Source organism: Xiphophorus maculatus, chromosome 10, assembly GCF_002775205.1.
Source record: "Xiphophorus maculatus strain JP 163 A chromosome 10, X_maculatus-5.0-male, whole genome shotgun sequence".
In the NCBI taxonomy this organism is placed as follows: domain Eukaryota; kingdom Metazoa; phylum Chordata; class Actinopteri; order Cyprinodontiformes; family Poeciliidae; genus Xiphophorus; species Xiphophorus maculatus.
The window spans coordinates 21,327,865-21,343,658 of NC_036452.1; the positions used below are offsets into that span (position 1 = coordinate 21,327,865).

Here is a 15,794-nt window from a genome sequence, read left to right on the forward strand (position 1 = left end):
AGATCTTTGAGTCCATCTCATGAAAAATGGGAGCAAAAACAAAAGTGTTGCATTTATATTTTTGTTGAGTGTAATTCCGCGTTTCTATTAATGAGTGTGGCATGATTTCAAAGCGGCAGACCTCTCTGTCGAAGAGCCGGAGAGCCCTGAACTACAACGTTAACATTTCTAAAACAAAAGCTCGGCTAATTGGCCTCGTATACAGGGGTCAAGCCGTTGCGCGGCGCTACGGTTCGTGAATCATTCTGCTTGAAATTGAGAGCTGCACACTCCATGTGAACCTTTGAAGCACTTCTAAGTTAATTACGTATATCTGAGTGGAAATGTGTCTGAAATTTAATTTCACGTCATGCTGTGACAATAAAGACCTCTGTTATGATCCCAGGGAGTCATTTCTGTTTGTGTTCCTTTCTTTATTGCCTCTTCAGTACATTATTAAGTTTTGCTGTATTTTGTTCATTCCTTTGTATTTAATATCTTAATTTATTCTTGTGCTTTTTATGTGTGTTTTATGATTTTGTCTTCTTTGATTAGCAATGTTCATTTTTCAATTCTTTGAGCAATAAAGCTTCCTGGAACAAAGTTTCAGAAAACTCTGAAACTGAAAAAACACTGAATCCCTTTAAATTAAGACTAAAAAAACCCACCTGTTTAAAGTTGCCTTTGTTTAGTAGCAAACGGACCAGCAGCTGCGTTTCCATTGACCATGTAATTTGATAGCTTGGGGGGGATGAGCTTAATGGGAATTTTGGCTCTAGGATCAGGTGGTTGTGCAAACCACAAAGAAGACGATTCTCCTTTCGTCCTGTGGATTTCCCATCTTCGCAATTAAGACATAACATACATAACAATGACTACCATGAATTCAAAAAAATTTTTTTTGAAAGCTCAATCTGTTTCCACTTCATCTCCAGGAAGTCGGACCTCAGCCATGGAGGAGACTCAAACGTTCAGGTCCGACCGTCCAAAACAAAGCTCTACGACATGCAGCGGCTGGGAAACAGTCTGCCATCAGCTTACCATTACGGATAATGACCCAATGAAGCAGAGGAGAGCTGCGGGCCGCCGGTCAAATGATGACTCACTCAATTTGTGAAGTCTATTACCATGCAGAATCAAAAGCTTCCTCTTAATCCTTCTTTAAAACGTTCTTATTAAAGCAGCAGTACAGTGTAGGCGGCAGAAAGGGAAAACCACTTTATGAAATAGAAAATGACTTTCTTGGGCTGTAAAAGTGAAGAAAGAGTTTCAATTCACCCACACCCTCTGGAACGAACACCTGGGGTCCTTTCGAATCCGATTAGAGGTCAGTAGCTGCGTTTCCATTACAAACGTGTTTGAATCTTTGTCTATACGCTGTTAATGTTTGAAAAAAACAACAAATAAAACCATTTTCTGTTTACATTAAATAAGAGGTTAAATTAAAATCACACGTGAATAAGCTTGAACATGATAAGTGCGCATGGTGGTGACGGCTGTAAACAGCTAAACAACTAGCTAGACAGTGTTTATCGTAGGAGTCAGCGTCTCGCTCTGCCGTTGGAGCTTATACTTGGGAGCGGCTGCGTATGTAAAGAAGCGTTATGGAGTCAACGCGTTAAGAGTGACACACAAAATCTTTATGAACTGCTCAATGGTGTGAGAGTTCTGGTGGAGCCAGCCACAAATCGTCATCCTCCTACCACTTCCTGTCGTCTTTGTCGTTGTTTCCGCCAGTAGCAACATCCAGCTCTTGATCACGTGACTCACATGATGTGAAAAAAGTGTTTCTATTGCAGCTTAGTGAAATAAATCTGTTTCCATACAGCTGAAATGCGCTGGGCATTACACCAAGGAAATGAGAAAGGGGGGAGTCAGTGGAGAGCACCGGAGTTGAGCGTTTTTTCATTCAGTGTCATCAACAGTAAGAGAAAAAGGCCGGAAGAGACGATAAAGCCAATAATTAAAATGAGGTCGATAGTTTTAATGTATCGTGCGAGTAATTGAATTATTGTTTATCGGGACAGGCCTATATATGTATATATAGGCCTGTCTATTTATCTATCCATCTATCTATCTATATAGATAGATACCACGTTTAGCTTACACAGATTTAACATTGGACTTAATTCACTTGATTTACTTGTTACAAGATATTGTTTTTAACTTGCATTGTTTCAAAATCAGCTTCACCTAGCACTAAGTATTAAATATAACTTCTTATAACCACTTCTAAACCGACAGACAAAAGTTCAATGAGCGGATAAAGCAGAAATACCTTCAATCCTATCAGGATTACCAAAAAACAAAAATTTCCCCCACAACAAAAGTACGCAAAAACAGCCAAACATAACATTCAGTCTGTTACATTATGTTGTCAGGCTTGATGTCTATATTGCGATATTCATTAGCTGATTTAAACACCTGCTCTACTGATGACTTGGTGTGTGGGTTGTTCTCTTTAGTGCTAACGAAACCAAAACACACCGAACTGCGCAGCACATGTTAAGGTTGCCGAAGTAGGTAGCAGGCTAGCAACAGTTAGGCTAGCATAAGTGACCCACTGCCCACTTTCTCAATATTGTTTTTAAACTAAAACTTTTTCCTCACCTGTTAAACCAATTAACCTTGTGACATACTACGGTCAAAGTGTTGAATTGACAGGAAAACATTGCGTCCTTTTCTCAGATTCTTTGAGTGATTGTGGTATTTTTCGGACTACGTACCGATATTCCTTATTCGATGGACAGCAATGGCGGTAAATGCTGCTGCGTCATGCTCTGTCCTTGCTACTCACGAGTAGGTGTCAGGTTACATTGTGGTGCATTCAATGTTGTCGGAAAAAAGATATTCATGCGCTTAATGTCTGATTTTTTTGCCATAACTATTTATTGAATTTATAGTCGCCAGCTGGGGTGGCAACAAGGGTGGCAAGGCTCTCATTTGGGGTGGCAACTGCCACCTCAGAAGATCCGCCCCTGGGGCTGCATCCTTAATAAACCTACTGGATTTATTGGATTCTGATATTTGATACTAAATTCTCCAACGCTCAACCATGGATTCCAATCGTTCACGCCGAGCTTACATGCAGCGACTCTATTTCCCTCCAGTACTACTAGATCGATAGTCCTGGACTTGAAAGCTGCATCATATGAACTTCTTCATGTGGTTTCCATCATAGACATAATATAAGGGTAGACGCCGCATTGGCCGCTCCGGCGCAGGAAATACGGCGGCCATCTTAGAGCGGTATACCCTCGTACTTTGCTGAACCAAAACAACAGAAGATGCCTCAGTTCTGCTCGGCTTATTCGTGTTTAAATCTACGAACTGTTGATGTCAGGGACCGGGGGATAACTTTTCACAAGTAAGAATGACATATTATTGTTAGTATGTTGTGAATGTAATATTACTGTACTGTATTTATGCCCACCAGCGAAATGACAGCAAATGTTAGCTATCGGTCGTCAGCCGGAGATTTGATGACAGGAATATGTTTCAAACAGGCCTACTCACAATTTCAGTAGCTTTGTTTAATTATCATTATCAACAAATTTTAATCAAATTTGGAGTTTTATGTTCTTTAAAATATGAAGATCAAAAATAGTGAGTGTAACGTTTTTCTGAATGCTCAGCTTAAGCAGGCAACAAGGCTCCTTAGTTTCAACCGTTGCAAATAACATGGACCTCATTCGGACAATGTTTTTGTGTACACACTCCCAGATATCACGTTTTTGTTTTAAAGGTTTCCAAAAGATAAAGAGAGGAGGAAGAGGTGGGAAATAGCTTTGAGGAGGGATGGATTCACTGCAAGTGATTCATCTGTACTATGCAGTGAGCATTTCAAAACGGAGGATTTTGACAAAACAGGTCAGATTGTCAGACTGAGAGCTGATGTGATACCATCAATTTTCAGCTTCCCAGTTCACCTTCAAAGAGTAGGTGCATTATTAAAAGTTCATTAGCATTCATAAATGTGCATAATGTTAGCCTTAAGGGATATATGTGTGTTTATGTACAGGTAGTATATACTGTGAAGTCCATATTCATAAGGTTTTTACATTTAAGGTTGAAAACTACAGAACTACAATAACCTCCACAAAAGCCCAAAGTAGTGAGTATGTGGCCTCTCAAGATGACCCAGAAACTTGTAGTTCAGACCTGCAACCTCAGTCTAATGATGTGAGTATTTTTTCTATTGTAAATATCATATCATAATGGTCAAGATCATATTAAAATCTAAATTATTTTCTAACCCTCATGTTGAATGTTCTCACAAATAAAACAAATAAAACCAACATAGTTGAAGACACACACAGTGCTGCTGTCGTCTGAAAGAAAGTGTGCCATAGTGATGTCTAAGTGATGGGTGATGTCCATCTCTCTGTCTTTAGGATCATTGCTATGCTTTGCCAGCTTCTCTTACCGCTGTCACTGCAAAACATAAGAGAGCGTTGGCAAGAGTGGAATATCTGGAGCGGGACAAGAAAAACACCATGGCCAGAGAGAAGAGGGCAAAGACCACAGCAAAGTCACTTTTGGGGGAACTGAGTGAAAAAAATCTCATTACTGAAGAACTCAAAGAACGGCTTGAATTCTACTCTGGTAATTCAAAATTAATTCCTCAAAATTTATGTACATTTTCTTGTATGTTTATTTTTCCTCCTGAGCTACATCAGAAGAAGAGTTTATATTTTTTCCTCTTAAATTGTCAGATCTACAACTAGAGTTTATGGAGAAAAAGGGCCATGAATACTCCAACGAATATAGAGAGTTTGCCCTCACACTTCATCTCCATGGCCCAAAGGCATACAAATACCTTAGAGAGAAGCGAAGATTTCCCCTCCCACATCCGCACACATTACAAAGGTAGCCTTAATATTCCCCAAATGTTTTTTTTATTTTATTTAACCTTTTAATATTGCAAACATGTTAAATATTGATGCTCCTCCTACTTTTTACAGGTGGTTGTGTTCAGTAGATGACAGGCCTGGCTTGAACAAGATGATGCTGGACATGCTGGAGAGAAAATGCCAGGAAGACCATGCTAAATATGGATTTGTTGCACTCATTTTGGATGCAATGGCAATCAGAAAACATGTGCAATATAATCTACATACACAGTCATATGTATATATATATATATATATATATATATATATATATATATATATATATATATGCTCACACTCAGCCATATATATATATATGTGTGTGTGTGTATGTATAAGGCTATTAGATTGTGTAAAAATGTAATGAATATGTAAATACTGTCACAACAGATAAGTATGCATGTGCGTATGTGTGTATATATGAGATTATCGGAATATATACATAATGTGTGTGAATAAATTGCATCTTTGGTTGTATCTTGCAAAACATGTCATACTTTAAAACATTGTATTCCACCAAAATTATTTAAATATGCTAAACTATACGTTCCTATACATGCAATTTTAATAGCTGTATGCCTAAAATTTAATTATGTGACAATGTGATTACTATTCAGCGTGTTATGATCTATTAAATGCGCTGATCCTTTATTGTGCCTGCCAAATACATAAGGCTGAGTGGAGTGGTATACCGCTCCAAGATGGCCGCCCTAAATCTCGTCAGCTCCAATAGGCGAGAGCGGCCCATGAGGCGTCTATCCATATATTATGTCTATGGTTTCCATGATGAGGGGGTATAAGTTTGAAGAAATTCCTCCGTCGTGCCTGCTGCCAGCATGTGCTTGTTCTAAATGAAAATTAGCTCTTTCTTCTCTGATTTCCAATTCTGACTTCCCAGTGGCGAATCCCCTGAATAGGGTTCCCACCTATCCCGTAAAATACGGAGTCGTCCCATATTTGGCTATTAAATGTGCGTCTCGTATTGAACCGATAACTGTTCGATAGACACGCCTATCATACACATATCAACACTAAGTTTAACAATATTGACCAAAATAAAACACAGGAAATGTTAAGGTCAGCTAAATTGTCGTGGCGGGAGGAAAAAGGACCCCTTGAACGCTGCGGACCGACCTGCCGTAACGGTTGCCTAGATACGGACACTACGCAGCCGCGGTGAGCTGCTATCAACCCGCTTCTTTTTAAAACGTCCTCGACCCGATTCCATGTCCTTAGAAGCAAAAACGCTTTTAAAAATACAGACGCGAGTGAAAATACGCGCATTATAAGCTGAACAATTTCAGTGAGGATGGATACTGTCTACATCAAAAGCCAAAAAAAAAAAGTGTCCGTCATGGCGCTGTGTGCTGCTGTATATCAGTCAGACAGACTCGTCAGAACCTACAGAACCAGGCTCTAAAGAGACTCTAAAGAATCAGAGTTTCTTCATAGTAAATCATCTCCTGATGCTGATATGGTACAGAACATTTTGTTATGAATGATTAAGTTTCTTATTGTGATTTTAGTTGACTACAGTATTGTGTTTTGATTTTTTGCTTAGGATGTCGAGGTTGGATGATATTTAATAAATAATAGCTTTAGCCAAAATAAGTGGCCATTTAAAGAACAAATCATATGAATACATTAACAGTAAATACATAAATATTTCCTACATTACATTACCTTCTGTGTTTTATTCGGAAAAGTTCATATATTTTATGAATAATTGTTCAGTGGTCACTTAATTAGGGTGTCCCTGAGGTGCAAACCACTTCAGCAAATTGAAAGCACAATTACAAATTACAAAAGCACTAGAACATTAACGAAGCACAATTACAAACTACTAAAGCACTACAACATTAACAAAGCACAATTACAAACTACAAAAGCACTACAACATTAACGAAAGCACTATATTAACGAAGCACAATTACAAATTACAAAAGCACTAAAACATTAACGAAGCACAATTACAAACTACAAAAGCACTACAACATTAACGAAGCACAATGACAAATTACAAAAGCACTAAAACATTAACGAAGCACAATTACAAACTACAAAAGCACTACAACATTAACAAAGAACAATTACAAATTCCAAAAGCACTACAACATTAGAATATTTCTTCTTTGTGCGATACTCTGGTGGATCAAGAGCATGGGTCCCTAGAAAATGTGTCAGAATTAAGAGAGTCAGTAAAGAAGAACAGTATAAAAGAATCTTTGTTTTCTCAGAACTGACAGAAAGAAGTGGGACATCGTTCCTTGGAAGATGGTAAATTTCCTTCCGTGGTCAAAGCAGCTTAGACCGAAGTCTATGAGATAGGCTCATAGGCCTAGTGAGCTCCTCTCAATAAGGACATTTTCCAATTTAATATGTCTGTGGCATCCTGAAGTTGAATTGTTGCTTATACCAGCTGTTTTAAAATGATCTAAAGGACCAAATTGATTTGAAGCTCATAATTTTCAGTCCTAGATGCTGCTGCTCAGTTACGTTATGTTTGCGGTCCACCTTTTCATATGGAATGTGTTTGATAGCCACCTGTACAATAGAAACAAAGCATTGCTCAGCAATAAAAATGTCCTCAAAGGGAACGTTCAGATTTTCTGAAGTTGCTTGACGTTGAGTTATCAGTATTTTGAGTATTATGGTGAGTTCACACCAAACGCTTTTTGAGTATCAGGCACTTTCCGTTTACATTCGAAGTCTATGTGTAAGCGTGTCGAGGACTGTTGTGTTTCGACTGTCCAGCGCAACGTGATTTGAACCGTTTGGAGCATTTGACACGTCAAGAGCAACTGATGCGCCTCCACATAGATTTATAATATAAACCAGCGAAACGCAGGATATGTCAAGCGTCTGTATTCAAAGGGAACACGCGTTGAACTTGAAGCGTTGGACGCATATTTGATGTGCCGAACGCATTTGTTGTGAATGCACCTTTAGAATAGAAAGAAAATTTAGCTATATAGTTTGGTCTTTAGAAAATCTCATTTAAAACTACAAGAGCTGAAAATGTTCACAATTGTGCAATTCTAGTATGTATTAGTAAATATTACCCATCTGCACCTTTATTCTTAAAGTCTCATTGGTTAATGAAATAATTTATCTAATATAGTGTTATTTGACAGACCTGAACTTTTTAAGTTTGAGATGTTATTAGCTAAAATCAGCTAAAACAGAGTCTGACTAGCTGTTAGACTTGCACATCTATGAGGATATTAACTCTTTTTTCTTCTTTTTTTTACAAACTTTGAAGCATGGATTTGGATGAAAATGAGTTAAATGTTCAACAGTTTATGTAATAAAGTCCCTGATCAGATATCAGTATGTGAGGTGATTCAGAAATACTAAACATGTACTCTAAACAATCATTAATTTTCCACAATATTTCTCACTATAGAGAGAAGTGGCAGCATGATGTTACAACATAAAGCGTCTGCTGAGGACTGTGAGAGCCATGGAAAAAGGTTTAGGACCTCTGAGGTGGCCGGAACCTCAAAAAGCTGCCAGGACCTGATCAGAGCCAAAACGATACAGAAGAGGAAGACGATGGAAGAAAATGAATCTTCAACAGTGGCCATGAAGGAAGAACTCCAGGAGCAGGTTCCAACCAAACAGTCTTTCTCCTCAGTGGACATTCTCATAGGTTGGCTGCTTTAATGGAACTCATGTTCATTGGCTTATGTTGACAGAGCAAACATGTAAAAAATAATCACTATTTATTCCCAATATCTTTTACTTTAGAGATCAACAGCAGCAGCACGATGCCACAGTGTGCTGAGTATATTGAAGACAGCACAACAAAGAAAGGGAAAAGGATTAAAAAAGAGACCCGCCGAAAATGGACCAGGGTTGCTAAGATTTTCGGACCATCCAAAAGCCACCAGGACCGGACGAGGATTGTGAGGAGACTGAGGAGAAAAATAACCGAAGAAGGAGAGGGATCTCCAACACCGGCGGAGAGGAAGAATAAGGGACTCCTGCAGCAGGTCGTAACCAAGGAGCCCCCATCCTCAGTGGTCATCAGCACAGGTTGGCTACTTTGGTGAAACCTCTGTTAATTTTCTCTTCTGTATGTTGACAAACCAAAATGATAGATAGAAGCAGACATGGTGTTGACCTGAAAGTTGCTTGACGTTGAGTTATCAGTATATTGAGTATTATGGTGAGTTCACAACAGACGCTTTTTGAGTATCAGGCACTTTCCGTTTACATTCAAAGTCTATGTGTAAGCGCGTCGAGGGCTGTCGTGTTTGGACCGTCCAGCGCAACGTGATTTGAGCCGTTTGGAGCATTTGACACGTCAAGATCGTCCGATGCGCCTCCACATAGATTTATAATATAAACCAGCAAAACGCAGGATATGTCAAGTGTCTGTATTCAAAAGGAACACGCGTTGAACTTGAAGCGTCAGACGCTTATTTGATGTGCCGAACGCATTTGTTGTGAATGCACCTTTAGAATAGAAAGAAAATGTAGCTATATAGTTTGGTATTTAGAAAATCTAATTTAAAACTACAAGAGCTGAAAATGTTCACAATTGTGCAATTCTAGTATGTATTAGTAAATATTACCCATCTGCACCTTTATTCTTAAAGTCTCATTGGTTAATGACATAATTTATCTAATATAGTGTTATTTGACAGACCTGAACTTTATAAGTTTGAGACGTTATTAGCTAAAATCAGCTAAAACAGAGTCTGACTAGCTGTTAGACTTGCACATTTATGAGGATATTAACACTTTTTTTTTTTTTTTTACAAACTTTGACTCCTACTGACCACTGTTAGAAGAACTATTACTGATAACTTCACAGAGCCTCATTTTAAGTATTCCAAATACACCTACAGGTAATTTATCCACCTCTCAATGTCCAGCAAACACAGATCCATAGCCTCCTTTTCCCAGTAGATGCAGCTCAGTATATTTTTCCTGGAATTCAACTAAACACATGAACACATCTGTAAATTTCATAATGTCTCAATCAGTTTTGAATAATCAGATATATTCAAACCTTGCAACTGATTATCCATCTGATATCAGCTTGGACTACGACTAGGCAATTATAGGGTCATGTTTTGGAATGATGTGCAGTATTTTCAGTCACACACATGTACTCTTCCAATTTGCCTAAAATCACAATTTTGATTTTGACTTAGGGAAACTTTAGGTTGGGGTTCTGCTGGCTTTCTCTGACAGACCTCTGAAGTCTTTATAAAACAACAGTGGGATTTCTGAAAGAAATTTGTTCATTTTTGTTACTTAGGACCCCTTTTCCTCGTCCGGTCCTGGTGGCTTTTGGATGGTCCAAACATCTTAGTAACCCTGGTCCATTTTCGGTGGGTCTCTTTTTTTAATTCTTTTCCTTCTCTTTGTGTGCTGTCTTCAATAGACTCAGCACACTGTGGCATCATGCTGCTGCTGTTGATCTCTAAAGTAACAACAGAGCACTTCAATAGTTTTGTTTAGGTTTAAGTCAGAGGGTTGCTAGGCATCATCACTTCCATGCTAACATTTGTGACCAAACGTTTGGAATGTTCTTCCTGATGTCACACTGGTTGGTGTCAGAACCCAACATTCTGTTTGAGCTCAGTTCGTCAGAAATCTCTGATAAAGTAAGACGCAACTTTCTGCTTTCTCTTGTGAATAAATTTGCACCGACATGGAGAAAGAATCAGAACAAAAACGTAAAAGGCCAGCCTACAGGAGAACACAAGGTAATGAGTTTGACTTATCAAGACATGGTTTATGTTTCAGTTTTTTGGAAAATTATACTGTAAAATATTTGAAGGTCATTTAACTTGAAAATGAAATTCTACCTGGTGCCTTGAAAATGCAACTGAAGTCAACAAGAAAATTATATTGGTTTTACTTAAGAAATTAAAGTTCATGCAGTTGATTTAGCAACAAGAAACAAGTTGTTTAAACTTTTTTAAGTTCATTAATCTTGAATTGAGTTTTAACTTAATGCTGTAATTTAAAGAGTAGAAGATAGTAGACAAAACTAAATGTGGTTCAAATGTTTTAGAGTGTAGTGGATCTAATGATTTAGGTCATTTTACACACTTAACAGTCTTGTAAACCTCTTAATATATAGTTAAGAGAGTTTGAGTTTTTATCTCTCAGAAATTCTGTTTTATTAACTTCCATTGGTTAAGAACATTGAAATGTGTCAATCTCTGTTGGCTTCTCGGAAAAGCATGGATTTGGACGAAAATGAGTTAAATGTTCAACAGTTTATGTAATAAAGTCCCTGATCAGATATCAGTATGTGAGGTGATTCAGAAATACTAGACATGTACTCTAAACAATCCTTAATTTTCCACAATATTTCTCACTATAGAGAGAAGCGGCAGCATGATGTTACAACATAAAGCGTCTGCTGAGGACTGTGAGAGCCGTGAAAAAAGGTTTAGGACCTCTGAGGTGGCCGGAACCTCAAAAAGCTGCCAGGACCTGATCAGAGCCAAAACAATACAGAAGAGGAAGACGATGGAAGAAAATGAATCTTCAACAGTGGCCATGAAGGAAGAACTCAAGGAGCAGGTTCCAACCAAACAGTCTTTCTCCTCAGTGGACATTCTCATAGGTTGGCTGCTTTAATGGAACTCATGTTCATTGGCTTATGTTGACAGAGCAAACATGTAAAAAATAATCACTATTTATTCCCAATATCTTTTACTTTAGAGATCAACAGCAGCAGCACGATGCCACAGTGTGCTGAGTCTATTGAAGACAGCACACCGAAGAGAAGGAAAAGGGCTAAAAAAGAGACCCGCCGAAAATGGACCAGGGTTGCTAAGATTTTCGGACCATCCAAAAGCCACCAGGACCGGACGAGGATTGTGAGGAGACTGAGGAGAAAAATAACAGAAGAAGGAGAGGGATCTCCAACACCGGCAGAGAGGAAGAATAAGGGACTCCTGCAGCAGGACGCAACCAAAGAGCCCCCATCCTCAGTGGTCATCAGCACAGGTTGGCTACTTTGGTGAAACCTCTGTTAATTTTCTCTTCTGTATGTTGACAAACCAAAATGATAGATAGAAGCAGACATGGTGTTGACCTGAAAATTGATCAAAGGAAAAGGGGTCCTAAGTAACAAAAATGAACAAATTTCTTTCAGAAATCCCACTGTTGTTTTATAAAGACTTCAGAGGTCTGTCAGAGAAAGCCAGCAGAACCTCAACCTAAAGTTTCCCTAAGTCAAAATCAAAATTGTGATTTTAGGCAAATTGGAAGAGTACATGTGTGTGACTGAAAATACTGCACATCATTCCAAAACATGACCCTATAATTGCCTAGTCATAGTCCAAGCTGATATCAGATTGATAATCTGTTGCAAGGTTTGAATATATCTGATTATTCAAAACTGATTGAGACAAACTCCAAACGATTATCACCTGAAGTTGCAGCAAAAAGTGGTTCTTTATAGAGATTGTGGCTGAATACAGTTCCATGCTACAACTTTTCAGATCTACATTTATAAATATATGCTCAGCACGTCAAAGTGATGCTTTACCTTATATTGGTCCTTGTTATGAAATCCCAGTTATATACCCTAAGTTTTGTGTTTGTAATGTGACAAAATGTGCAAAAGCAAGAGGTCAAGTGTTTTTACAAGTCACTATAAGTCTTATGTTTCTGTCGGGATGTTTTTCTCTTACGGAAAATATTGTTAAAATACTCATGCTGTTTCTATGGGTTTTTCTCATTATTAGAGTCCAACAGCTCCAGCCTGGTACTTTGTAGCTCAGGAATAGGCGATTTACGGAAGAGGAATCTGAAGAAGGAGGACAAGGACATTGAGGAACCACAGTTTATGAATAAGAGGAAGAATACCAGGAAGAAGACGAAGAAGACAAAAGAAATGGATTCCCAAAGAGGTCAGAGTTTAAGTCGCAATAGAATTGTATAAGCATTCGTTAGAGAGACTTAAGGTGTGGTGATAATTAGATCTAAGGTAACATTAGTGAACATGGCTTATTCTGATGTTTTATGAAATTTAAAGATGCGTTCATGTGTTTAGCTGAATTCCAGGAAAAATATACTGAGCTGCATCTACTGGGAAAAGGAGGCTATGGATCTGTGTTTGCTGGACATCGAGAGGTGGATAAATTACCTGTAGGTGTATTTGGAATACTTAAAATGAGGCTCTGTGAAGTTATCAGTAATAGTTCTTCTAACAGTGGTCAGTAGGAATCAAAGTTTGTAAAAAAAATAAAAAAAAAAAGTTAATATCCTCATAGATGTGCAAGTCTAACAGCTAGTCAGACTCTGTTTCAGCTGATTTTAGCTAATAACGTCTCAAACTTAAAAAGTTCAGGTTTGTCAAATAACACTATATTAGATAAATTATGTCATTGACCAATGAGACTTTAAGAATAAAGGTGCAGATGGGTAATATTTACTAATACATACTAGAATTGCACAATTGTGAACATTTTCAGTTCTTGTAGTTTTAAATTAGATTTTGGAAAGACCAAAATCTGGTCGCTGGTTTATATTATAAATCTATGTGGAGGCGCATCGGTTGCTCTTGACGTGTCAAATGCTCCAAACGGTTCAAATCACGTTGCGCTGGACAGTCGAAACACAACAGCCCTCGACACGCTTACACATAGACTTTGAATGTAAACCAAAAGTGCCTGACACTCAAAAAGCGTTTGGTGTGAACTCACCATAATACTCAAAGTACTGATAACTCAACGTCAAGCAACTTCAGAAATCTGAACATTCCCTTTAAGGACATTGAGCAACACTTTGTTTCTATTGTACAGGTGGCTATCAAACACATTCCAAAAGAAAAGGTGGACCGCAAACATAAGGTAAGTGAGCAGCAGCATCTAGGACTGACTTCAAGTCCTATTGGGTTCCAGATGCATTGTGAGTTTCTCCTGTTTGCTTCGATGGTCCAGGATGAGAACGGTAGGGAGATGGCGTTGGAGGTGGCCATCATGCTGAAACTGAAGAATCTGACTAGCAGTTCATCAGGGCAGTTAGCCACCGTGTCCCTGCTGGACTGGTATGAACTGGAGGAGGAGCTGCTCATAGTGATGGAGAGGCCCACGCCTTCGCAGGACCTCAATGACTACCTTGATGAGAATGGAGGTTGTCTAAATGAGGAGGAGTCCAAGGTAAGCTGCTGGATGGAAATTCGAGTGGGTTTTTTAAATATTGTCACTTACTGCTTCAGTTGGGGATTTTGTTTCATAGTGAATGTGATAAAATCAGAGGGATGAAATGCAGTGCAATCTTCTCTCCGTAAAACAATTTTGTAAAACTTTATGTTAATGCATCTCATAATGTCTCTACAAACATTGAAGTACGTATGTGGGTGTAATGTGACAATGTGAAAAAAATCCGTATGAAAATAAAAATCTTTACAAGTCACTGTATTTTTCATTGAAGTTCAACATCAATGTGCAGAATTATGAGCTTCAAATCATTTTTGTCTTTTAGATCATATTAAAACAGCTGGTGGAAGCAACGATTCAAATTCAGGACGCAAACATCTTCCACAGAGATATTAAATTGGAAAATGTCCTTATTGAGAGGAGCTCACTAGGTCTACAAGTCTATCTCATAGACTTCGGTCTAAGCCTCTTTGACCACGGAAGGAAATTTACCATCTTCCAAGGTACGATATCCTGCTTCTTTCTGTCAGTTCTGAGAAAACAAAGATTCTTTTTACTGTTCTTCTTTCTGACTCTGAATTCTGACACATTTTCTAGGGACCCATGCTATTGAATCACCGGAGTATCGTACGCAGAAGAAATATTCTGCTGGACCCACAACAGTGTGGCAGCTGGGAGTGGTCCTGTTTGAAATTCTCCACAATGTCAATTTTGAGACCAACAAATTTATCAAAAAGAAGCTGAAGATCAGAAAAAGTCTTTCCAAAAGTGAGACAAACATTGTATTATATCTTCTCACAGCGTATATAAATCTGTCCGCAGCTCTAACTGTTGTTGCACTTTGACCCCTGACCCTCCAGACTGCCATGATATTCTGACTAGGTGCCTGAAGACACACCCAGAGGAGCGTCCCGCACTGGAAGAGCTGCTCAATCACCCATGGTTTTCTTAAACTACAGATCACACAAACATTAAATTATTAAATTTAATAATTGGTAGTTAGTTTAGTCTAGTTTGGGATGAGGATTAAGGTTTAGGGTTAAAGGACAGGTTTGTAAGTTGGGGTTTTATGGGCTCTCTGGTTTCCTCCTCTAGCATGTTTTCAGGACCCTCCCATAGGCCCACCACCTGTGAGAGGAGCCAAAGGGGTCGGGTGCAGTGTGGAATGGGTGATGGCCAAGGGAGGGGGCCCTGGCGGTCCGATCCTCGGTTGCAGAAGCTGGTTCTTGAGATGTAGAATGTCACGTCTCTGGTGGGGAAGGAGCCAGTGCTAGTGTGTGAGGTTGAGAGGTTCCAGCTAGAAATAGTCGGCCTCACCTCGACGCATGGCTCTGGTTCTGGAACCAGTCTCCTTGAGAGGGGCTGGATGTACTTCCACTCTGGAGTTGACCACGGTGAGAGGCGCCGGGCAGGAGTGGGCATACTTGTTGCTCCCCATCTCAGTGCCTGTACATTGGGGTTTACCCCGGAACGAGAGGGTACTGGAGCCGGAAAAGGGTAGAGTGGCTTCTCTGGGTCGGGGGTGATGTCCTGCCCCAAGTGGAGGAGTTTAAGTATTTCAGGATCGTGTTCACGAATGAGGGAAGAAGGGAGCTGGAGATCGACAGGTGGATTGGAGCAGCGTCTGCAGTGAAGCGGGCGCTGTACCGGTCTGTCATGGTGAAGAGAGAGCTGAGTCAAAAGGCGAAGCTCTCGATTTACCGGTTGATCTACGTTCTCACCCTCATCTGTGGTCATAGGCTTTCGGTCAAGACCAAAAGAACGAGGTCGCGGATACAAGTGG

General features: G+C 39.2%; 2 protein-coding genes and 1 long non-coding RNA gene across 3 annotated transcripts; all 3 read left to right on the forward strand.

Moving 5' to 3' along the window:
* The first annotated feature begins 3,162 nt into the window (after positions 1 to 3,162).
* On the forward strand, positions 3,163 to 5,621 carry LOC111609921 (THAP domain-containing protein 6-like). The gene is made up of 5 exons (XM_023341232.1): positions 3,163 to 3,346; positions 3,725 to 3,917; positions 4,048 to 4,161; positions 4,374 to 4,584; positions 5,596 to 5,621. Exons 1-5 carry the CDS (start codon positions 3,267 to 3,269, stop codon positions 5,619 to 5,621), a joined length of 624 nt encoding a protein of 207 aa, XP_023197000.1. The 5' UTR covers positions 3,163 to 3,266.
* LOC111609859 lies at positions 4,528 to 5,100 on the forward strand. Its single transcript, XR_002753375.1, has 3 exons — positions 4,528 to 4,584; positions 4,695 to 4,848; positions 4,944 to 5,100. It is a non-coding gene; the product is annotated as an uncharacterized LOC111609859 (long non-coding RNA).
* A 2,670-nt stretch (positions 5,622 to 8,291) lies between the features above and the next one.
* LOC102219018 (serine/threonine-protein kinase DCLK3-like) lies at positions 8,292 to 14,963 on the forward strand. Its single transcript, XM_014475250.2, has 11 exons — positions 8,292 to 8,523; positions 8,622 to 8,909; positions 11,221 to 11,466; positions 11,565 to 11,852; positions 12,638 to 12,760; positions 12,904 to 12,998; positions 13,655 to 13,702; positions 13,793 to 14,011; positions 14,337 to 14,514; positions 14,609 to 14,779; positions 14,872 to 14,963. Exons 1-11 carry the CDS (start codon positions 8,292 to 8,294, stop codon positions 14,961 to 14,963), a joined length of 1,980 nt encoding a protein of 659 aa, XP_014330736.2.
* The last annotated feature ends 831 nt before the right edge of the window (positions 14,964 to 15,794 follow it).

Bases quoted from the DNA above. Each gene is read 5' to 3' on its own strand.
- LOC111609921 (XM_023341232.1), top strand. From the start codon at position 3,267: ATGCCTCAGTTCTGCTCGGCTTATTCGTGTTTAAATCTACGAACTGTT. The intron at 3,918-4,047 runs GTAGGTGCATTA...TTTACATTTAAG, and splicing joins TCCCAGTTCACCTTCAAAGA to GTTGAAAACTACAGAACTAC. The intron at 4,585-5,595 runs GTAATTCAAAAT...AAATCTCGTCAG, and splicing joins ACGGCTTGAATTCTACTCTG to CTCCAATAGGCGAGAGCGGC.
- LOC102219018 (XM_014475250.2), top strand. From the start codon at position 8,292: ATGATGTTACAACATAAAGCGTCTGCTGAGGACTGTGAGAGCCATGGA. The intron at 12,999-13,654 runs GTAGGTGTATTT...TCTATTGTACAG, and splicing joins GAGAGGTGGATAAATTACCT to GTGGCTATCAAACACATTCC. The intron at 13,703-13,792 runs GTAAGTGAGCAG...TCGATGGTCCAG, and splicing joins AGGTGGACCGCAAACATAAG to GATGAGAACGGTAGGGAGAT.